The sequence below is a fragment of the Numida meleagris genome, chromosome 5 (genome assembly GCF_002078875.1).
Source record: "Numida meleagris isolate 19003 breed g44 Domestic line chromosome 5, NumMel1.0, whole genome shotgun sequence".
Taxonomy (NCBI): domain Eukaryota; kingdom Metazoa; phylum Chordata; class Aves; order Galliformes; family Numididae; genus Numida; species Numida meleagris.
The window spans coordinates 66,249,650-66,274,168 of NC_034413.1; the positions used below are offsets into that span (position 1 = coordinate 66,249,650).

A 24,519-nucleotide genomic window follows, 5' to 3' on the forward strand; every position below is an offset into this window, starting at 1 on the left:
GATGTTTGATGTGATGCACTTTGGCTACCTGACACAAGGGCAAGACCAAAGCTCCAGTATGGATGAGGTTGTGTTATAAAGCATGTGGAATAGCTATAAGGGGCTGCGGGCAGCTTGGATCTGGAAGGACCTTTGGCCTAGTTTCGGAAGGGCAGGCAAAGCTCTGTTCTGCTCACTGCAGCTGCAGTCAGAGCAGATTCTCCTTTCCTTCAGGCACCTTTCTTTGTGTGTGTCCGGGCTGAGGCTGTTTGATCCTCAGTGAGCTTGAGCTCAAAATTAGCCAGAAAACTTTCTGAATTCCTGCTTAAGTTGTTTTGCTGTTAAGCTTTTCTTTCCCCAACTTTCTGTTAATAATGTTGTGCTTTTTTGCTCACTAAGAATCTGTGAGCACACCTAACTCGCATAAAATTGACTGTATTGCAGGTGCCCTCTCTTAACTAGCAAAATTTAAAGCTTCTGGCTCCAAATCCAAGCATGAAATGATCCAAAGTGAAACTCTGTATTTTCTGTGACCTTTCCTCCTCCATTTAAATATAGCCCTCAGGTGTGCAGCTGCATCTTGCTGTGCCCTTGTGCCCAAGGACAGAGCTCAGCCTACAGCACCCAGACAAGCCCTCTGCATGCACAGGCAGTAGCAGATTGCATTACTGCTGTCCTCGGTCCAGTGTTAAACTGCAGATCAAGATTTCTTTTTCATGGACACAAAGTGCCACACAAACATTAGGACTGGTTTGTGGTGCCACGTTACTGGCATTAAACTTTTCCCTTGAAGCTCAGGGACAGTTTCTCACATTTCTATGGGATATTTATTAGTTCTCAGATTGCTCGTTAACTGTGATGAGCAAAAGTTTATCTATGTTCATATTATAAGTAGAGTATCAAAATAGTTTTAAGTTGGCTTGAACTTTGCTTTCTGAAGTTTGTCTCAGCTGGACTCAGGGATAAATAGTGGCAGCATGGCCTTATAAATACCTGCTTTGGAGTTTGGTTTGGTTGAGTTTGTTCAGTTCTTCTATATAGACCGGAAGAAAGAGTGTGTCATGTAATATGCAGCTCAGGAGTTGGTCTTTGAAAACTTGGGTTTGAATCCCTGCTCAGGTCCCACATCTTTCTGTTCTGGTGACGTTCATCAGAGCTCAGAAGAAAATCCACTTTCCTTATTCCAGTACATTCTGCTTTGTGAATATTTGCAGGAATATTTGAGGAGGAGGAACAAATGTAATGATCTCTTGAGCCTCTTTTCAGTACCACTTGGTTTTTGTGTTGAAGCCTTAGTTTATGTAAGTGTAGTTTTCTTCTTCCTAACTCACAGAATTTCCTAAAGCAAACCTGTTCAGAGCAGATTCATACACTTTCTGCAAAACTCTGTGTTTAACGTCTACAGATCAATCATACCAAGTTAACCCACTGGATTTGAGTTTGATTTTCCCAGTTATTTGAAAACACAAGTGCTACGATTATGCAAAGTTTATAATCATATAATCATTTCCAGTGATAGATTCCCTCAGCTTAAGATCAGCACATGTGCAACCTCTTCATGATCAATGTTTTAACCTTTCAAAGATTCCCATTCACACATAAACATTTTTCCTCTTTAGACTGTAATCCACTTTATGGGTCTATAATTATTTCCAATTATCTTATGTAAACCATCGTTATCTTTCTTTTTAATCTGTGCAGTCTCTAATGTAATAGCTGCTAATTTAAATCCCACCTGTCCCCCACCTCCAGCTCCTTTCTGCTGCAGCTGTAACCTTGCTCAGGTTCTTTTCTGTGAGGGTTTTTTTTTTTTTTTTCTCCAGGCTTTATGACTCAAAAATTCATCCTTGCTTTTGTTACTTGAGACTGAGCCTGCTTTCTTTTGTTTATTTTTGGATTCATTGTCTCCTCCAATTCTTCTTTTTCTTCTTCTTCTTCTTCTTTTTTTTTAAAAGTAAGGAAAGTCATTGTTATGGTCTTGCTTTGTAGCATTTATATATTCTTAAGTCAGTATTAATCTCTGTGCTTTTACCTTGTTCAGATGCCAACCTATTCACCAATTTGTTTTATTCTACAACAGCTTGAGCCTTGCATTATTTCAATAACTGATTGTTTTCCACCTTGATCTTCCTACCTAGGGTCTTTAAAAGAATTCTTTTTAAGTCACTGCTTATGTCATGGAATCGTAGAATGGTTTAGGTTGGAAGAAATCTCAAAGCCCATCTATTTTCAACCCTTGTCATGGGCTGGTTGCCCTCCACCAGCTCAGGCTGCCCAGGGCCCCATTCAGCCTGGCCTTGAGCACCCCCAGGGGTGGAGCACCCAACCTGGCAGCAATGCCAGGGCCTCACCACCCTCTGAGTAAAGAATTTCCTCCTAACATCCTCCCCCCCCTTCACCCCCCATATTCTCATATGAAGAAATAGAGAGTAACGCCAGTTTTGAATTTCCTTTAGTGTGTGAATAGTACTTTGGTTATTTTTTTTCTCCTGCAGGAAATCTCTGCTGTTTCTTCTTGCTGCTTGCCTTTGTGAATCTCCAGTCTTTGTCAGCAGTTTGGCCAGGTAAAGTGATGGCAGTTCATTGCTGTTGAGGAGAAAATGATTGCTTGGTGCATTAGCTTTTGAAAGTGTTTTAATAGCAGGAGAAAGATTTCAAAATGGTCTCTGTATTAGAGGGCAAATGAGAGTGTTGACAGTGGCTAGTGGCATAAAACAGACAGACAGCTTCATTTAGTGCCAATCAAAACTTGTTCCAGTATCACAGGCTTAGTTAAAATTTGAAATAACCAGGTCTAGTGATCACAAAGCCACAGAAACATGTACACTGATGTTCGTGATAAACTCTGTTGGCTTGGTACAGAGTATAGGAAAGGCATGTAGCTTTTGAATATAGTAGTGCAGTTTTACTAGGGCAGTAAGACAGATCTTTCTGATACCTGACACAGACCTTGATAGAACCAGCAGTCTTCTAAATCAATCATGGGTAGCAGATGCCAAAATCTGCTTTGGGGAAAAAAAGAAAGGAAAAAAAGGAGAGAGAGAAGTGCGGTCCTGAATTGTTTCCTTCTTCCTCTGTCTCTAAAGCAAACTGATTAAAAGTGCCTATATTCTCTCAGTAAGCATTTCACAGCTGGTATTCCTATCTCCTTGCAACAGTAAAAGTGCCATCAAGTTACATGTTGAAACTAAAATAACCTCTGTGCAGGAAAAAGCCTTAACCAGGCATCAAGGAAATCAGTCATAAAACTGGCTGGTCCCATTGGGTACACAATCAAGACAGAAGGATTAGGTTTTGAGCAAGGTTAGTGCAAATGTTTTTGATGAAATTAAGATAATTAAAGTAGAAAAGTTCTTTCTGGTTCTGACAGAGCATTTGTCTGGTGAGGAGTTTTCCACTTTCTGTCTTTGGATGGTCACCCACCTGCATCTGGTCAAAGCGTGGGCTTTGCAGATTGTTTAAATAAATCACACGCCGAATGCATGCCACACTTTCCTCTCTCCAGGGGAAACTTGCCTAATGTCAAGTCTCCCAGACCTCAGCTGTTAGAAATGTGGAAGCGAGAGTGATGTTTGCATCCTCCAAGTCCTTCTTCTCATTCTCAACCTTCACCAGCAGTGCTCAAGGACTGGATCCCGTGATCTAGTTTTCCCATGCTATGGCAATGAAGGCTTGTTCTTAATAATGAACATTAATTTTGAATGTGACAGCTCATCCTCAGAGCTTCTGAGTATGAATTACCTTGCAGAAGTAACAACGGTGATCTTAGTGATGCATATTGTTATGCACACCACACATATTCTCGTTTGCCTACTCCTTCTCCAAAAGATATTAATGTTAAAAAATTAATTGAGCATAAAGATGTTGTATTAGGCCCACAGAGCATATCATGCTCTACAGCTTTTGTGGTTAAATAATTTAAAGTGAAAATAATTTTCAGAATCATTCTATGTGTGTTTATTTATGTATGTGGAGTATTGTAAAGTCTTTTTCATCTGGGATATGATATATGAGTTGGCAGACCCTCTCAATATGTCATGAGCTTGAATTGAGTCCAAAAAATGTACTCATTTCAATCCATCATCTGCTGTTTTTGCAGTGATCCATGTGGAACAGGGTTTTCTGGCAGGAAGGTGAAACATTAAATACACGTAGAGACCAGACCACACTTTCCCCTGCTCTGGGTGGTCTCCCTAGGACATGATTAGTGGCTCCTGTTTTTTAGCCACTGCTGTACTTGTCTATGGATAAACCTAGGAGTTATGTCTGCAGGCCCCTGGAAGCGGTACATTTCTGGAGAAAAACTCCTTCTAAAAGGAAATAAGATGCAGTATCCACCTACTGTTCTTCAGGGAGTAGATTCTCTTCCTTCAGCTTTACTTCCTCTGTGAGAAGGAAAATGAAGCCCTTTTAAATGAGAAGGATATAATATTTTTCCAGGTGAAATGCCAGCTGGTATGGTACTTTTGGAATGGCTAAGAGAAAAGGAGCAGTGTTGAAATTCATCCTTAGGAAAGGGGAGTTACACTGATGTTATCTGTGAAACTGCATTACATACCTGTGGGTTACCTGTAGTGTGATGTCAGGGTGTAACCTCAGTGTTGTCCTCTATCAGCAGTTCTTTCAGATTTAAAAGCACACATGAACTGTTCTCAGAGATGCAAAAGAACATTCTAATTTTCTTAAAATAGGTGGGATGTATCTTGTCCTTAATAATCACTCCTAGAAATACAGTAAGAGGCTGCAAGGCATTGAAAGCTGTTTTAGGCTTTCAAATCCAATCTTGGCAAGGGATTTTGTTCATTAGCACTGTCTCTTGTAGACATTATGGAGGCAAGGTAATAGAAATCTTTTTTATCGATTGGGGCTGTACTTCAAGAAAACAGTAATTGCCACCCTAAATTTAATCTTGTAGGTACTTATCTGGTGCCAATGTTCTGTTTTAGTAATAATGTCTTCCTGGAACTGTTAATGTGAATGCAAAAAACTTAAATTCATATTAGCATTACTAATTGTGTTCTAGATCAGTATGAAGTTCCGATTTTCAGTATCTAAAAGGAGGCTATAAGAAAGAAAGGGACAGGCTCTTTAGCAGCGTCTGTTTCAATAGAACAAGGGGAAATGGTCTCAAACTAAAAGAGAGGAGATTTAGATTGGACATAAGGTAGAAGCTTTTTGCGATAAGAGTGATGAGGCACTGGCACACGTTGCCCAGAGAGGCAGTGGATGTCCCATCCCTGGAGATACCCAAGGTCAGGCTGGATGGGGCTCTGAGCACCAGACTGAGCTGCAGGTGTCCCTGTTCACTGCAGGAGAGTTGGACCCAATGGCCCTTAAGGGCCTTTCCAACTCTAACGACTCTGTGATTCCATGATTTTTTTTTTTTTACTTAAGAAAATATAGCACATATTTTTGAAGACTGGTCCTTCAACTAAAGGTTTGTTTAGTAGGAAACTTGCAAGAAGTGGCAAGTCTAATTTATATTTTCAGTTTTTGCATTGGGAAACTATATACATTGGATCTAACATAAAACGAAAGGCAAAACTTCAGAAATGAAGAATAGAAAACCATTTATTGGAAAACAGAATGGATGCATATAAAAGCATTTTTCTATATACAAAGTTAGCCATGGATAAAAAAAAAAGCTACTATTATGAACTGGGCAAAAGGGAGGAGGAATGATTCTGTCAATTACAGTACTGGCAGTTTTTCCTAGCTTTTTCATCACTTAATTTGCAGTATTCTAAGGTCTTTCAGTCAGTATTTTTATTCTTAAAAATTGACAGCAAGGGTCAGATCAAACCTTACATCTAGTTACTGTTGCAGCCCTGCAGGTTCAGTCAAAAGATCCTTATTGTATGATAGTTCCCTTCCAATTTCTTTTGGAAGAGTGTGGGAATGTCAAAACTTCTGTATTCCTGCATCAAGATGTTTGGATCTACAGTTGCTCTGAATCGCCCAGTCAGACAAATAAAAAGAGAGCATGAATGCCCAGAAGATGGTTCGGGATTTACCTTACTGAACCTGGCAGTTTAAAACACTTTTCAAGTAAATTTGTAATTAATGCCTTTATTCCCTTGTTTCACACCTTCCATCTCTTGTCTGGGTTTTCTGTTACTGCTCCATCCCATCCCATGTCAGTACCATGCTGTGTGGGGGAGCACTCAGAGGTAGCTTTCTGTAGATCTGAATTTTCTGATTTAGGAGTTCTGAGAGCATTTCAGTAAGCATCTTTGTATCGTTAAAAAGCTGGTTTTCTAAACTGTTTCCAGAGATTAAGGTGAGATGGCTACATGGGACTTCACGTATCCTTAGCATGTCAAACATTGACTTGCACAGGAGCAACGTATAGCTATGACTGAGGGCAAAGGAGAACCTGTGCATAGATGCAACCAAATGCCAGCATTTCAACATGCACTGTGTTGATGCCTCCTTAAGTAAATGCTGGCACATTAGCAACCTAGCAAACGAAAGCATTTGGCTCTAGCAGTTGCTCAGTGGAATGACACTACAGGCTGGAGCTACTATCAATAAATATTGTTTTGGTCCTTCCCTTGGTAGTCTCTGAAATTTGTCAGTTGAAGTGGGATCTTATGTAGTTATTTTCTCTGGAGAAACAAACATGTTTAAAAAAAGGCTGGCAGAAATGGAGTCATTTATATGTGCCTTCAGGTTTTAGTGGAAGCAGAGTAACAGGACACTAAAAGTCTTTGTTTTATTTGTGGGCAGGGGTAGTCATTGTGATGGTGACATAACAGCTGCAGATCAGGAATGTGAGCCTAGCCACAGGCAGTTTTGAAAGTGGAGGCCTGTTTATTGATGTATGCCTAGGTGTTTTAATTTTTCTTTGTGATTATAGGAGAGTAGAAGGGAGAAAAGCAGCGATGTCTTCACACTGTGTCTTCCCAAATGAAAAATGCACTCAGTTCTGGATTATCAATACCCAAATGATTGTCTTCACTGTCCTGCTGTTATGCTATCTTCATCCTCTTGGTAGCTGCAAAAAAAGAAATGAGTTTTCAGCCTCTTACGGGACTACAGAATAATGTTCTTATGCATGCGATGTAAGAAATATCACAATGTTCAAATGATTTATTGTAGTTACTCTTTTTTCTTTGGATTTTCAACATAATTATGGCCAAATCACAACCTGCATTTTTTTTCACAATTTTGACTTACATAACCAAAGATTTTATTAACCAGGGAATGAAGAACATGTTTTTGAAAGGGACTAAGCAGTGAAGTGATGAATGGAACTGTTTCCGAAGCATGCACATAAAGTGATATCATCTAGCTAAGGCTGATTTCTGCTCCATCGCTTCAACAGGAAAATAGCTATATTGCTGAAATGATTCGGCTTAGGCTCTATTATTCGCAGTGGCGCTTGACAGTTATGGAGTTGGAATCCAATTTCTTTCGTCTAAAGCAGGTGTGCCTTAAAAAAATCACTCTGCCACTTCTGTATAACGCATGGAGGTTGTTGGCTTCTTGCCTGAAAGCATTTCAGTGCACTTATCCCATTTTCATACCGCAGAAGTTGTCCATGAATATCATCCTCGTTTAAATACATGAGTGAATTCGCTTTATCCCAAAACAAGATAATCGATGATATGAAAAGCTTTATTTTATGCTAGCACATGGATTTAAGAACCCATTTTGAAGGGCAGTTTTATAGAAAGCTGTATTAGCAAGCACATAAAAATGTTGATATTAATTTATTATTCAGGGCTAGAAGGAAGGTGCTCCTTAATCTTGATATATCTGTATTTGATATGACAGCTTATCCTTGGTATTAACGTTATATATCCAAGTGCTACTTCCCTTTCTGACTCTAAAATACCTTACCTTAGTTTTTGATAGTGATATATACAAGTAGCAGTTGTTTATTTGTGAATAGTACATGGCACATTTACTTTATAGGAAAAGAGAGGGCACTTCTACAAGTGCCTGCTGGGATTTAGACAGGTCTGGTTAGAGTAAGGATTTATTTTAGGTGAAAAAACTGCATGTAATATCTGGAAGAGCAATGTGCATTTTTTGAGGTCAAATAAAAATGTATGCTTGCATGTCTGGCTCATATTAAATATTTCCACATTTCCAAATACTAAAACACATATTTGGACTTTGTGTGTGTAAATATATATATATGTGTATATATATATACACACGCACATATGTATATGAATGAAACATAAAATGCTGCAAAGGCCCTGTCCTCCTTGGTAAAAATGTGAAAATGATTCAGGATACCTCTGAATACAATGAGCATACATAAACAAGTATATGTGTCGAATACATTCAATGTTTTGATGAGGAACCCATCAAACTTAAGCTCAATTAACTAATTAATTACATTCCTTTGTAGTAAGCAAATTGTCTGACAAATATGCGCAGCATGTGTAGCTCCATTCTGCTTTTATTTGACTTTCTTTTTTATCTCTTATTACTTCCATGTATTTGTAAAATAATTTAAGAATATGCAAGCCATTTTCCCCTAGAACTCCATAGGTCAATAGCGTGTGTATTTACAGATGCTGAGCACAGCCTGTGTAACTTGAGCATGATGATTTGTGGTTTAATGTCTCTTGATCGTAGAATCATAGAATCGCAAAGGCTGGAAAAGAACTCTATGTAGTCCAACCGTCCAGCTGCCACCAATGCTGCCCACTAAACCATGTCCCTTAGTACCACATCTACATGTTTCTTGAATACCTCCAGGGATGTTGACTCAACTACCTCCCTGGGTAGCTTGTTCCAGTGTATGACCACTCTTTTGGAGAAAATGATGTATACAATGATGTATAAATTGATGTATACAAGAAGAAAGTAATAGCAACGTTAAAGCCACTGACTGTAGCAAAATGCATTTTCAAACTTTACCGAAGTCAGTAGTATGTTTAATCTTTGGAAATTCATCACTGGGTTCATTCATATGGAATGTGAATGGCTTGTTGTTGTTTGGTTTACTGGTAAATTCCCGTGTTAAAATTGTCAGCTATGAAGTTTGCCTTTTTTAATTACTATTTTCTGAAATCAGTTAGTCTCCTCACTATCCTTATGCTTTAGAATAAAGATTCAACAGACAGATAAGCCTAGTGCATTAATATTTAAACTGTTTTTGGGATAATACAGCATCATGATGACTTGCGGTGCATTCATATCTAACTAGATATCATTGTTTGGCTTAAATTAATTCTGTTGGCTTAATTAATGCTGTTACTTTAATCCATTTAGAAAGGAGAACAAACAACCCAAGAAGGAAAGCACGATTGTATTAGATAAGACAACAGTTACAATATACCTTAAAACTTTCTGAAAAGCTCCCTATTGTACAATTGATGTCATAGTCATCTTGGTCTCTTTGGGACTCAGGCCAAAGTTGTTGGTAAATGTGGTTCTGCTGGAGAAGGGAACTGTTTAGTTTTGGGTTTTTTTGAGAGTCACCCCTTCCAGCCATGAACAAATGGACTCTAATGAGTATTTTGAATCTAAAAGTTAGCGGGAGCGTTTGTCTTCATGTCTGCCACAAAACTTCTTGCTAAATTATCTGGATCTCTCTAAGAGTCAATACAAATTAAAAATACGCAAAAGGTTTCTAAGAGAGTGATTGCTATTCTAGCAAGTTCATTAGCCTTCTGAGGAATGCTTTTGGCAGGCTTTGTTTAGTAGAACTCCAAAACAAAGTAAACCAAAAATGTCAGGAAATGAATTGCAAATCACTTGGCAATATAGATGTGAGAACTAGGAGGTAGATGATGAATAATTTGGGAAAATGTATATTGTTCCTCCAGGAATTTTAACTGCACAGAAGGGAACTATATCAAAGATTACAGCAGAGAAAGGGGAAAAACTTTATTAAACGAATATGGGCAGCACAGCTTTTCCAAATACACTAGCAAAACCATAGACACTGTTTAGTCTGAGGAAAAAAAAGGAGTTCTGCAGCAAAGCTTTTTATTTCCAGCTCCCTGTATCTATCCTCTTAGTGTGTTCAGCCTATTCTCTGAAAAATATACTGCTAAAATGAATCTTTCGCTCTAATGTTGTGAGACTAAGTTGAAGATGAGAAATAAAGTTCAAAGGAAGAAACTGCTCTTCCAAACTGGATAAGGGGCAATTACCTTGCATCTCCTTCCCCAGGAAAGGTAGGTTGGCAAGACTGAGTTAGCTGCAGGTACAGTCACCTGAGCATCCCTAGGCAGCTGCTGCTGAGGGAAGGAAAGAGGCTGCTCGACTCCAATTTAAGCCAGTTTTTTTTGATAAATCTTGCACGCCTCTACTACTGTATTTTCCCTGCTTTTTGAAGAGTCATTACAGAAACAGAGCAGAGCAAGAGTTTTAACTCCCATAGCAAAACACAGAGGTGAATCTAACAAGAGAGGATTGTAGATGGCACAGGCAAGGCTAATGTGTTCAGTGCCTTATATTCAGTCTTCACAGAAAGGTTAAATGTGACAAAAGGTTTAACATGTTCAGAATTAGTAAGGAAACAGTAATTCAAGGAAGAGCCAGGAAGGAACTGAATATTTAGGATTAGATAAGTCAGACTGAAGGTCAGTTTGTAAGGTGAAATGGCTGGGCCATAAACTGAGATTTGAGTTTATGCTTTGCTAGCTACTGTGCATTAACTCCCCATATAGAAAGCCTTGGTGCATAAGAAGAATTTTACATGAAACAGGTTAACAGGAGTTCATAGAGTTTACCCAAGCTTACTTAAAGATATGGTTTCTAAATGAGCAATCATTAGCTTTGAGTACTGCTGAAGGAGATTGTCCCAGTAAACTTGGTATATATCTTTAAATAAGAAAAAAAAGAAAAGGAAAAGCAAGGTGATGACAGCTAAGTGGGTATCTGGGAAATTAGTAAGGCAAGTTATTAAACAATAAACTCATAATCTCCTCAAGCAAAATGTGGTAAGCAGCCATTCTATCCACCACAAGTAGATACAATTTTATTTTAGGGGGACTTCTGACATAGCTATGGTAATCATGCCAATGGGTCAGATGAAATAAGGAGTTATTCCTGTCTGAGAAGCATTATCAAAGAGTGTGTCAATAGTTTGCTGTCAAGATGGATACCCTTAGACCCTGATTTTTTTCTGCTATTTGTTACTTTCATTAATGTCTTAGGCAATGAGATGTCACATTTTTGAACGATATCACACTTGGAGGCAATGCAATCAGGTTTAGAATGAAAAATCTTTTTGATAAATGGGTGAAACAATTGGAAATCCATGAGACAAAATTAAGTAAAGATATAATAAAGGCTGTGGTCGCAAAGGAAAAGTCAACTGCATGGTTTCCAAATGGAAAATAAGCCATAAAGTATCTGCAGCGTGGAACACTGAACTGGTTACGGTGCTATAGCAGAAAAATATAAATCTCTTGTAAATGTATTAACAAGAGACTTTGAAGCCAGTGGGGAGGCAGTTAGTGGTGCTCACCAGTGCTGTTCCTCAGCTGCATTGCTTCTAGGATGGGGAGAAATTGCAGAGAATTTAGATGTGAGAAGCAGAAATGGGTTTGACCCCTGATTGGTTTAAGTTTAGGAAAATGAGAGAAAATCAGGGAAGGGCGGTTGTATTTGTCTTCAAACCTCTAAATGTGTAAAATTCTTTAAGGTTTGTTCAATTTGTTCACTTATACCTGATCTGATCTGATAAATTAACTCGTGGGAGGCCTGTCCTCCCAGCATTTCTGCAGTAATAAGGATATGGGTTCCTATGTTCACTATTTAGTGTAATCAGTGCTAGTTAATAAGCATTTATCATCTCTTATAATTTTTAACTTTTTGGAGGGGTAGCTCATTTGATTGCATATCGCCATGTAATTCAAACAAGACACCATTAAACCCATCAGATTTATTACTAACTTTGACATTTGCGCTAAGCAAGGCTCACAGATTGAAGGAAACCTGTTAATTCTCTTTTATTCAGAGCATTTCCTTCCTCACATCAAAGCAATGCATGTTCATATCAGTGCCGCCAATCAGTACTTCTGCAGAATGAGCTGTGAAACTGAAGAGTGCTTCAAACAGTTTTAAAAAAATGTGAGATGAATCATTGCTAGAGAGCTGTGTGTTTACATGTATCATTGATGGCTTGCCATTCTGGACATACATAATATGCAAAGTCTATTTCTACTTTTTTTTTTTTTTTTCCAGGAATGATTTACAGTGTAATAGTTTATTCATGTGAAAAAGGAAGCCTGGTAGTTGATTTAATATTTTCTGTGAAGTGCAACAAAGTTCCACTTCATTTGTGAATGGAAAATATCATACTTCATACTTTCACAACTAAAATAATGCTCCAAAACAACCCTGGTAATCTCGGTCTGGTGTTTCCAGAAGGCAACTCTCAACCTCCGCAGGGAAAGTCCTCTGGGTACAAACACCTTCAGACAACAACTCTGTTTTATCTTGGCTTCTTCTTGCATCTGTTTGGACTTCTCCTGTTAATTCTTTGATAACATGCACACCATATTTTCCTACTGTATGGCCAACGTTTGATAGATTTTATATATATACATAAAATTGAAATTGACTCATCTACATCAGCTGCATATCAGTATTGATATAGGAGCTATAATTTAGTATACATATGTACTTGTTAAGAAAATCCATATAGAACTTTAATTATGATATTAAAATCTAATTATCGTTAACAGAATAGAGTGATTATCTGAATAGATTTTGCTACTATCTCTAATGCCTGATGTAATCAAAAGGAAAAGATGTTGATTTTTTTCCTAACCTTTGCATACAGGTAAATGAGAGGGCAATCTGCCATTTCGAAAGCTGGAGATTGGCAAATGACTTCATGTTGTGAGCAAGAGGCTAGTTAAGGAAGGCAGTAGGGTTGAAGAACTGGGCAGTGCCTGGTGGTGAGGGTCAGGGTGCCCTTGCAATTCAGAGAAAGTTCCAGGCTCGGGCTTGACTGCATCCAGGGACATCTCTTCAGGAAATGCTCTGTAGATGACTAGTGAATTTGGGAAGGAGAACTGTATTAAGGATGAGCCTAAATATCAGAATAGACACAACTTTTTTCAGTTTTGTATTTGAAGGATTAAACTGTTCCTTAAGGGAAAATTTTGTACAGGACTTGGATGCAGGGTTAGTTGGCAGCTTAGTGGTCATTAAACTTACTTTAAACAATTTTATAACCTTATTTACATCTTCCATAAGGTTACTAAGACTTTAATCCTTTTTCCTGTAAACTATTTCAATTATAGTCAGCTATTTTTGTCCTTTTTGCTATAAGAATGTAGTGTTTTTGGCTGATACCTTACCGTCTTTCCACATGCTGACCCACTATAGCCACTTCTGCAAGCGCAGACATTTGGTTTTATGCATCTGCTTCCAAACAGACATTTTTGCTCACAAATTGCTACAAATGAAAGATAAAAATTGTTTAGAAATACATTTATTCTAAATCTTGCAATTAGAAAGGAAGTACTCTGATGCACTTGGAAATGATACAACAAAGATGTGACAAGGTTCTGTAGTTTCACATGGTGGAGAAAAGGACAAAAAAATATTTAGGCATTAAAAAATGTTTGCCATGGGCTTTTTCATGCCTACGTGTCTGTTACATTTACAATTCTCTTTTATTTTTACTCCTCACTGTTGGGGAAAAAGAAGTGTGTGCCAACATAACCACCTTAGCTCAGCGGAAAATGGGTCAGAAAAGCTCTGATCTGGAAAGCCAGGATACATTCTGGGCACTGATGGCTGGGTCAGATTTGTGCCAAAATTGATTTTCTTTTGTTCCATGTGAAATAAAATAACAGCTCTTAAAAGGACCTTCTTGACTTGAGATGCAAAAGTTTGTTAAGTATGTACTCCCTAGAGTGGTTCTATTGCAACAAACAAAAGGGAGAATTTCATGCATCCTTCACAAGTCTGGAATCCAGGCTGTGTAAATTGATGTCCCATGGAATCAGTAAGGAAATCAGAAAAACTTTTTTATCTTATCTAGAATACAACTTCACTTTATATTTGAAGATATTCTGTTAATAAAAGAATCAGCGCTCTTTATTTTTACAGAGATAAAAAGAGATAATCAATTGACTTACTCAGATTTCAACCATTTTTCATCCCAATCAGCAGTTTATGACATTGTTTTGGCATGGAGGAAAGAGAGCAACCAATTCACAGGGCAGCAATTCAAGAACATGTCGTAGTATTTTAATTAGATCTTATGAGTTAAACCTTCTATAAATATTGCCAAATAAACATCAACAAGTGAATTCTTATATTTTCTTGTCTGGGTGGCCCAAATAGGAAGCTGCTAACCATACGCTATTAAGATCTGAATATAAATTATATGTCATTATCTGTCAATAAAGCATATGACAACATCTGTCTATGTTCCAAAACCATCAGATCTGAAAAAGTTTAAGGCATACCTAACATGGGACTTTTCACAGAAAATCAACAAATTGAGGGGATAAAGAAACAAATTCCAGAACTTCAATTTTTTGGTCTTAGGATCTGATATTTGGCACGGGTTTAAGCTCACGCAAATTCTTTGCAATCTGAAGTCTCGGAGATAGAATAGACCACTGAAATTTCTTTGGAAAACACATGGTGGGTTCCTAAGCCATCCAAATGTGATTCTCAGAGGACGCTAATAATAATGCTATAGTGACCTTGGAAGGCCAGCCACAAGCTACAATGATTCCCCTCCCTGTGTTTATTTAAAAAGAACATCTTGTAATTTTACTGTCTTTGTCTACTGAAAATAGGTTGTCAACTCTATCAGATTACCGTGACAGCTAGCACTCTGTGAGAAGGTTGCGATGTTGCCATATTAGGGAATACTAACATTTAAATTTGCATTCTGAACATCAGACTGAGAGCTAAGGGACAGAGGAATGAAGAACAAACCTCACTGGTAATCCACACATCCTAAAAGTATGAGGCCATACAGCCTGGTAAACTGCTGGTCTTGTGAGTGCAGCCAGAGAGTGAACTGGAAAAATCTCAATGTTTCATTTACGGGAATAAAACACTTCCCACCTTCTTCTGGGGAGTGTATTGTCAGCAGAAGCTGCCTCTTCTAGTTGTGTTCCACTCTACAGTGGATTTTGTCCTAAAGAGAGACAACCGTGTATGATATTACTACATATAATCTGATATGAACTTGGGCACAGGTAAAATGGAAATGGTTTATCTTGTCGGTAGTTGGGAAAGACGGAGTCCATATAATAAAAGCGGATGAGGAAGAGAGTAGTCTGCTTTTCTGGAGATCCCTAAAGATGGGAGAGGTATTCTCATATACAATGGCAGAAGGACAGGCATTAGATAAGGTACCAGGCCTTTTTCCATCTGTGGTTTCTTTGATTCTCAGATGATACAAACAAAAAAAAAAAAAAAAAAAAAAAAAAAAAAGATTTCCTCCTTTTTTATCCTTTGCTATCTGCCTGTCTCTCCCTCTCCACCCACTGCTTCCTGCTGTAGTGCTCAGAAAAGCACGAGCTCAGTTAGGAGAAAAGGTAAAGACATTTTGGAAGAAAATTGGAACTGAAATCATAGAGGATAATAACATAGCTGAAGTATAAATGAATATTTCATAAATGTATTTACAAGGGATGCTAAGCCTCTAAACACTAAAAATGACACAGGCTGTGTATGCATTATCCTGTACAGATTCAGCAAAGAAAGTCATTTAATAAGCTAAGCTTATGATAAAATTATAATCAATAAATGCCCACTACAGAAGCAGATTTATCCCTGAGTGTTAAAAGAATAGAGCTATAATTTGCATGCAAATGACAATCTTTCTTACAATTTTTCTTTTTTCAAGAATTGAAAGGGTTACATAGGAAAACTAGAAGCAAGCCTGTCTGAGATGTTGTTCAAGACGGAGGGAGAGAGAATGAGCTCGAATGTTGAGGAAATTACAAGACTTTAAGCTTGACACTTATAACATGCAAATAAAGAGAAGATATTCTGAAGGGCAAATGAGAAGCCAGTATGGGTTCAATAATATTAGAACAGAAGATAGCAGCATGAATTTTAATGATGAAGATCCTTCACAACTATAACCTTCTTATACTTTATAATTAATTATTAGAATTATACCTTGATCCTGCACTCTGATCCTTAACAGACTTATATCCTTGGCCAAAAGCCTTCTCACTTTACTGGTTTGTGTTTTGTCTAAATCTGTGAGGGCAGTCAGATTGTAACGTCTTCACTGCTTTGGTCTAACAGTTCTTTTCTAGCTCAAGAAAAAGAGAGAGATGAGTTAACTCCTCAAGAGGGAGGGAGAACCCAAAGGCATGGGGCTTTAGAATGAGTATCTGATCTGAGATGGGAGGGAAATCACTGATGGGGAAACATGGTGATCCTGTGATACTATCTCCATATTTTCCAAGAGGGGATTTTTAGAACATTTGTGCTACTGTTATGAGAGCTAAAGACAGAGTCAAACAAAAATCTTCTAATGGTGGGAGTCTATGATGCTACTCCTTTCAATGGATAAGACATTGCATATTTCAAATGACATTTTTTAGCTTGTTTTACTGAAATGTTCTTTCCCTACATTTGCAATACAGCCTGAAACTTGACCGTTACTCCTTAAACTATGACCATCAAAGTCATAGGAACTTATCAAGGATAATGTGTGTATTCCACCGCACGCCGTATTTGTTGGGACAAGTGACCTATTTTATTGATTCTCTTTCAGAAGCTATTCTGTGCAGTTACAGATGAGTGGGGAAGAAAACTGTTCTCTCGACTGACCTCTTTATTTGCAGTCTGATAAAAGAGGACTATTGGATTTTGTCCATTACTGCTGAAACAATGTCTCCTGAAAGTCTCTTTTACCTACTCTTACTCTTGCCAAATTCTGCAGTATAGTGGTAGCCAGAGACTGGTAAAACTGTAAGAAAAACAGCCTGCACAGACATCTCTGGAATGTCACTGAGTTTGACTGATCATAGCATTGAGAAATTCATAATTCACCACATTAAACGGAATGAGATTTCATTGCACATCATTGCAGAAGAGGCAAAGTATTTGCTTGCATGATTGCACCTCCAAAATGCAGCAGACCTGTTCCAAATTAGATACAAGCTTCATAACGTATGGTGCTACATCTGAAAACAGAGTTCGGTCTTGCTCTCTGAAGCATTTTCAAAATGCTATAGAGAAAAAATTATTCTGACTTGGACAGCGCCAATCTTCATTGCAACAGAACAGAAAATCTGCTCTAGGTTACTGTCAGTGTATCGTTTGCTGAAAGGCTGAAGGATTTTTGACTGTCACTTATAATACAGATCTATGTTCTTCTTTCCGGGTGAAAGTTGGCAGGAAAATAGAAGGCATCACAATTTGTACTTGGAAGTACTTAATTATTAGGGACCTAAACTAGAGAATGTCATCTTTTGCTTTTTCGGGTTTTACAGAAGACTGGGAAGAGAAGACCTAGGGAGGGTTTTATTGTGGCAGCTATATCTACTGCTGCCTCCAAATAGCCTGAACAGTTCATGTAAGCTCGGGCCATCTCTGTCATCTTGATAAGGGCAGTCGCATGAATTAATGGGCTGAAAGCAGAGAATGCAACTGGAATTATCTGACTCCCTCCTGTGTCTGAACAAGTCCCAGGATCACAAACCAGCCCAAATTCCATCTGGATCGTGGGGAAGGTAGAGTGATTGCTGGGAAAAGTTAGCTGGAACTTGGAAGGAAACTATGAAACCAAAATTATATAGGTATATATAATTGACTCATATGAAATATTTTGCTATTAAGGGAGTGCCAAAAGCAGGGAAACCTTGCAGGCTGAAATTCCTGAGCAAAGTAGCTTTGCACAGGGAAGTAATACAGTGGGCGAAATGTCCTCTTGCTAGAAATGCAGTGGTTCTGGCAGAGGGCATGGATTTTGCCCACTGATCATGCAGTGCTGGGCTGCGTTCAGGCAGATTAATACACTTTTTGCACAGAGCTCTGGATTTGGGCAGTTGGGCTCCCACGTTAAAATATAAACCCAGACTTGCTTTCAGGGGTTACACTTCTATGCAAAACTTTATATGTAACATCTGTGAGGATGAAGACTTTCTTGTTTCCCCGCTTCCTTCCTGCCTCCTTGTGAATACCCTGGAGCAACATTATAAGACCTAACCATCTGCTCTCTGACAATAGTCTTCTCCTCCTCTATTTAAAAAACAGTGAAATTCCAACCACTTGGTGGTTATCTGGATTTGTTGTGAGACCTAGGAGTTACCAGCATCTCCTTTTGGGCCCAGAGCTGATTTAATTGCACACTACAACAGAAACAAGGGAAAAAATAGTAAAAACAGGGTGACTATCAAGTGAACAGATCTGGAGGAAAGATTCAAAGGAGCTGATTAAATAGATGAAAAATGGCCCAGGCTTTTGTGCCCGCATTGTACAACAGAAATGGGTAATGACAGTAAGGCTTACTTGCCTTGCACAGGAGCAAGCATGATTAGTTTATTTATTTAATAAACCTGACTCAGGAATATGTCATCAACTAATAAATAACTTTAAACATTACAATGTTTGAACTAGCAGACAGCTGGCACAAAGAAACAATTACACAGCCATTGGGATTTAACTGACAAAAGATTTCCATAAGTGATTATGCTCTGTGAGTGTGAGAGGAAAGAAAGATTACCCTTTAGAGGGGATAATGCCTTGATATTTTCCTCATGACCTTTTCCTGTAAAACTAATAACATGCACACGCTGCAGTGACCCTGCATGCAATGGGCAATAATGGGTCTCTTCCTACTCCAAGTTTTCCACTCCCTACACGTACAAAGCCATGTCTGGTCAGACCGAATGCATAACATGCACAGGGTTGGAGTCCTGGCTTAGAAGGCACATAGAGCTTCTGTCTGTGCTTAGTGCCATCTGGGTATGCTGAATGGGATATTCCATTTCCTTTTGTCCCTGACTCTCTTTTTTTTATATAGCCTTTCAAATCATTGAGTTTAAAACCTGCTACTTTTGTCTGATGGAAGTAAAGGATGAGCTGGTTCTCTTCCTCACATGGACGCTGAGTCCAGAAATGCCTTTGAAAGTAATAGTTTTACTGACAGCATACAACCCTTCTGACAAACAGGAGGCATAATTTACGTGCTAATCATTTTATGGTTGCCTTTTCCATTAAGGTAAACGTAGTAGAAAAGCGGATATGTGAATATTTCTGGTGCAGCATGTATGGCTACAAGACTGTGGTCATGAGAGCAGCACTTACGGGTCTGGCACAGCATTCCCACCCATCCTTCAGGGCACTCGCAGATGTTTGGACCTATACATTCTCCACCATTCAGGCATTTCTGCAGGCAAACAGCTGGACAGACACGAGACAAGTGAGCAGATGTAAATAAACATATCCAGACATTCCAAAGCTGTCTGAAATAATGACCGGTGAAGTTTTATTTCAAATGGCTAATTTCCAAAGGAATGGATGTGCTCTCTTCATCAGATAATTTGTGTTTAGGATTCTTTGATATTTGCTTCTTAAGAAATGCATCTTTGATGACTGTCTACGGGTAGCTTGGCTATTTCTAATGCTTAGCTCCCTATCAGTTAAGAATACTCTCCATATGATATGTTCATCTGGCATATTCATGTGTGTTAGATGCATATAGTGTGTTCCACATTATAAATAAGTAAAATCTCACAGTAGTATTTTGTATATTTATTGTATATAGTATTTCTTCAGGGACCTCAAAATGTAAATGCATGTTTTCACATGCATACGTGAGAAACACATATTTCCTGCATAATTTCTGAAGAAATTATTCATATTATAATTTCAAAACACTGGTTCTGAAGTCATATTTACTACTAGGATCCAAAGGTTAAATATCCTATATTTTAACGTGGTTTACTTACAGTATGTCATCTGGATTATAAATTTATTCAGTTTATCTGTCAACATCATGGTAAAAAGTAGGCACATAAGGAAAAATACTCCTTGGAAGCATTTTAGAGTGAGAGTTTTTTTAGTTATATTTTTATATAACGGTAGTCAGATATGGTAGAGTTACAGAGTGAGAGCACATCTTTCCTGAAATTATGCACCAAAAATGTAGCTGGTGACCTTGAGAGTACATCAGTTGGCAAGACTTTATAGTAGGCTTTAAATAGTTCTGTGTTTTGAAATATATGGCATTTCTCTGTAAAATACAGCAAAATATGTGAAGGTATTAAAACATAAAATCAATGCTTCAAGTTTAATACTATAAAAATGAATTTCCATAACAAGATGTATAACAGAGAGCTGCATAAAGCAGAACCAGGGTTCCCCTACACAGCTTTTTTCCTCTGCATGCATCAAATGATTATAGCATTTTGTATTGCCTATGATTGAAACTGTCTTTCTTCAAACTGCTGAAGGAGCAAAACAAATTATATTCACTATAGTGTTTTTTAATATTAAGACAAGATTACAATTGATGTTGACTGGCCTAAGTAATGAGCAACGATCTGTTGGATGGACAGTAGAAATGCTTACGTTTATTACAGTGCTTTCCTCTCCAACCAGATGGACAGTCACAGACATTTGGGCTTACACATTTCCCTCCATTCATGCACATGGGATCGCAGACACCTGCAGATACATATCAAATGAAGAACACAGAAGCTGGAGAAAAAAGGAAGATTTTACTAGAGACTTCCTTACACCATAAAGGTCGTAGGTGTTCCCTCCCTGGAAGCATTCAAGGCCAGGCTGGATGGGGCTGTGAGCAACTCAGTCTAGAGGGAGGTGTCCCTGCCTATAGCAGGGGGCCTGGAACTAGATGATCTTAAAGGTCCCTTCCAACTCAAACCATTCTATGATCCTTTCAGAAGGTTCATTTGCTCATTATAAAAAAGCAGAAAACTAATTTGAATTTGAGAATTGAAAACTCAGGGATTTTATATCTCCCATACCATATCCATCCTTCTGGAATATGCTTTGTGTGGAAGTTCTTCCAGGGAAGCTCACCTGAGAGCTGCCTCAGTAGTAAATGAGAGAGGCATTACTCATGAGGATTCTCTGGAAAACATTAAGAACTTTTCTGTAGCAGCTGTGGTTGCACCAAATACTTATTAAAACTTTCCCTTCCTGATTGAAAAGCATATTCTCGAATATACATTTGGATAAGAAAGAAGGATAGGTTGGCTTTAGGCAATTTTGGGAACATTTTTTACCTTCAATCTAACTTGAAGACTACACAGATCTATTATTCTGTGACCTTTTTTGTGCTAGTATTTGTTGAAGTACTTGCCATTTTATAATGCTTATTCATAGGAGTAAGATGCTCCGTTGATTCTTCCAGCCAGAGGAAACTTGATGACTTTTTGTTAGATTTCATTAGAATTCCGACTGCTAATTTTTGCATCTCCTATCAGACTCTGTCTTTATGAATATCTAATGGTAAAGGCTCACTGTTTTGGCAAATTAAAAATCTGCAGTCCCAGCAAAGCAAATCCTGTGATTGTGATGCTTAGATAGAGGTAGATGCCACACGCAGGAACCCAAAGTCCCCATCTACTCTTTCTCCCTGACTGTTATGGGAACTGGAGAAAGGAAGTATACAGTGGTGGTGCAGATATGACAGTGCTGGCATGATGGGAACAGAAATGATTTGCCTTTCGCATGGAAGCATGGAAGAAGCTGTTTGATAACTGAGTGGAAGAGAGGAAAGCAGTGTTAGCTAGTAAATGGACTGGGGAATGAAAGTCAGGAGGAGTCTGACAAGGTTTTGAGAACACACTTCTGTGGAATGGCTTCTGCTCTTTTTCAAGCTTTATGGGCGCAATGGGATTTCGCAGTGTCCCATTGCTGCTAGTGGCAGTCACCAGCAGTTCTACCTGCACACGGAGCTGGGTGGCTGCCTGTGCTTCTCCAGGCACCAAGGGGGATGGCAGCTAAAATGCAGCACCATGGTACCTTTGTTAGCCCTGAGATTGTGAAATGACTTTTGGCACAGTGGCAGTAAGATCGTATCTTCAGTACTAATGGTGTAGCAATTCTGATTTTCAAGACATCTCTATGTACAGAGCTCTGAAAGTGCTGTGACCCACCCAGAGCCTCAAAATAGGAATTATGTTTAAAAAACAGCATGCAAATAAAACCAGCCAGTGTTATCTGGTGGGAGAATGATCTTCTGTTCCTCTCTTAGGCATATGATCGCATCTTTAGATAAGCAGACTTACATTCCCTAATTATTCCTCAGAATATCGATGAACATGAAGAATGCGATGGACTGAGTTGTTGTTTTTGTGGCTTTTTGTGTCCTGGTCGCTTGCTCTGTTCCTTCAGTGCAGATGCGGCACTGGCAGCTCTTAGAGCTCCATGGTTGCTCTTACTTGGCTGCTACATTTGCATTTTGCTCTGTGCCAAGGCTCACAAGTCTCTCAGCATGGTGACCTGCCCTCAGGCAGGTCAGACTCACCCATGCTTATAAGGGCTGCTTGGACCCAGGCCCTTAAACTGTCATCCTCTTTTTCCTTATTTCTCCAGCTCTCCTGATCCGTGCTGTAATCTTGGCATCTGCTTACTAAGGCTAACAGGGATCTAGAGTTCTTGCTGAACTCTCAAAAAGTGCTGCAACACCAGTCAAAACCTAGATGAATTTAAGGAGCTATGACAACTGTAACTCTGAGTTCATCTTTTTTCCCCCCTTTCTTTCTCTCCTTTTTTTGATCTCTCTTCACCCATAACAGACGTTGGACATCTGATCTTATATTGTGCTGTGTTCGGCTTCTCGTTTCAATTATAAAACAGCTTAGATATTCACTATTTGGAAAACTGACCCCAAACCATAAAACTCAGATCTAGATTTCAAATAACTCTCAGCTTTATGATCCTCACAGCCCATAACGTCCTCACAGCTGACCTGCTGTCCCAAGATCACATTGTTGAAGTCCACAGATTTGATCTGGAGATCAGAAGAAACTTGGACCCTGTCCAAGGGCAGTGGTACTTGTTCAAACAGGGGTTTCTAATTTTTTTTTTGTCCCTTAAATTTTTAATGTTCTTTTCACCTTATACAAAAAAAATTGCACTCTAAGATGTTCCTGTGATATCTGAGATATTCTGTGACAGCAGATGCTTCCTTCAGTTACGGAGAATCAAACTATTGCACTTTTTGATTCAGTTTTAGTTTTCAGTTTATGTATAACTGAACTTGTTCCAGCTCAATTTGCATTATAATTCAGAAAAACTTTAAGTAACAGGAAGTCTGGTATTGGTCTGAGTAAAACATTACAGTTCAAACAGATTTTCAACTTGGGATCTATTTCTCTCGTTGTTCAGCTGCCTTACAAATGAACAAGGAGCCATGAAAATAGAGCACCAACTTCTTTTATGTTGCTTTTTGCTTGCAGCATCTCTCATTTAGGCAATAAATCCAAAGGAGTTCAATTCCAACATAACTAAGAGAAGAACTTAAGTGGGAAATGTAAGCTCAGGGCCATACCTGGTTGGACTTGCACTCTTGGCTCTTTGCCTTTCTGGGCAGACACTTTCTCAAAATGATGGGGAATACACAAGGCACCTTTATGTAAATGCATGCAGTGTTATCTCCCCTCCTTTTCTGTCTGACATCTCTACCTTGTTCTCCCTTTCTTTAACTTTCTTAAATACAATTGCATCTCAATACCCATCAGGCAGACTTCAGCATTTGTTGATTATAACTAGTTCTGATCCTTTCTAGTCCCACTCCTCGGCCTCTGTGGAGGAGCTCCAATTTCAAAATAGCAAACAAAAATGTTACAGCCTCTCACAGGAAAACTAAATAAATTATCAGACACTAGGAGAGCAAATCGAATTATCGTAATCCTCCCAGGCGCTGGCATGACTTTGAAAAGTCTCACATTTTTTCCCTCCCCTCCCCTTGAAAAATGCCTAGCATCTTGACCCAAAGACAACAGGGATTTGATAGGTTTTCCACCTGCCTTGGGAACCAGCCTTAATGGAATGGATGTAAATACATTTGTGTCTTCTCTTTGTTGCAGTTTGATAGGACATATCACTGGGAGTGGAGAGAGCCTTGTTCTATCTAAATATCCTGGGTGCAAGCTTAGTAGCAGTCAGCGAGTATCACTAAAGCCCTAATCCCATTCCCTGTAGTGCCAACGTCAGCGTTTCTGTGCTCTTCAGTAAGAACTGAAGCAAAGAATTTCATATGCACTGTTACTCAATTCTATGAAGAGTGTGAAGGCCACAATTTAAAACTTCCATAATATGATGCTTTTTAAAACTGGGAAGTTAGATAAGGTAAGCGTGTGTTGAAGGTTAAAGTGAGAGCATGATTACTTGCTGTATTTTAGGTGAGGGTTGATTTGATAAGGTAACAAGCAGCTGCAGGTGTTAAGATAAAACATAGGTGTTGCGCTGAACATCGTACACAACATACACATTTCCCCCCTGTGCACTGAACGGGGCTCACAAGGTGCTAAGTTTCTGTCATACGGTTATTTCCCTTTGATGGCTTTGGAGTACTTTGACCTTACAATCACTTAAAATTTCCTGCGACCCTTTGTATGGCTTATCCCCTTTAGGGTGGCCTCA

At 38.7% G+C, this 24,519-nt stretch overlaps 1 protein-coding gene across 3 annotated transcripts in view; it reads right to left on the reverse strand.

Annotated features, from left to right (window-relative positions):
* Positions 5,587 to 24,519, reverse strand: part of LOC110399405 (von Willebrand factor D and EGF domain-containing protein-like) — a 168,267-nt gene continuing 149,334 nt past the window's right edge. For all 3 annotated transcript variants that reach the window (XM_021398038.1, XM_021398037.1, XM_021398039.1), the window contains 4 exons: positions 20,473 to 20,568; positions 19,207 to 19,302; positions 13,266 to 13,363; positions 5,587 to 6,976 (listed from right to left, as the gene is read on the reverse strand). In XM_021398038.1, the coding sequence (XP_021253713.1) occupies positions 6,962 to 6,976; positions 13,266 to 13,363; positions 19,207 to 19,302; positions 20,473 to 20,568 (305 nt within the window). In that variant the 3' untranslated portion in view covers positions 5,587 to 6,961. The remainder of the gene's footprint in view (positions 6,977 to 13,265; positions 13,364 to 19,206; positions 19,303 to 20,472; positions 20,569 to 24,519) is intronic.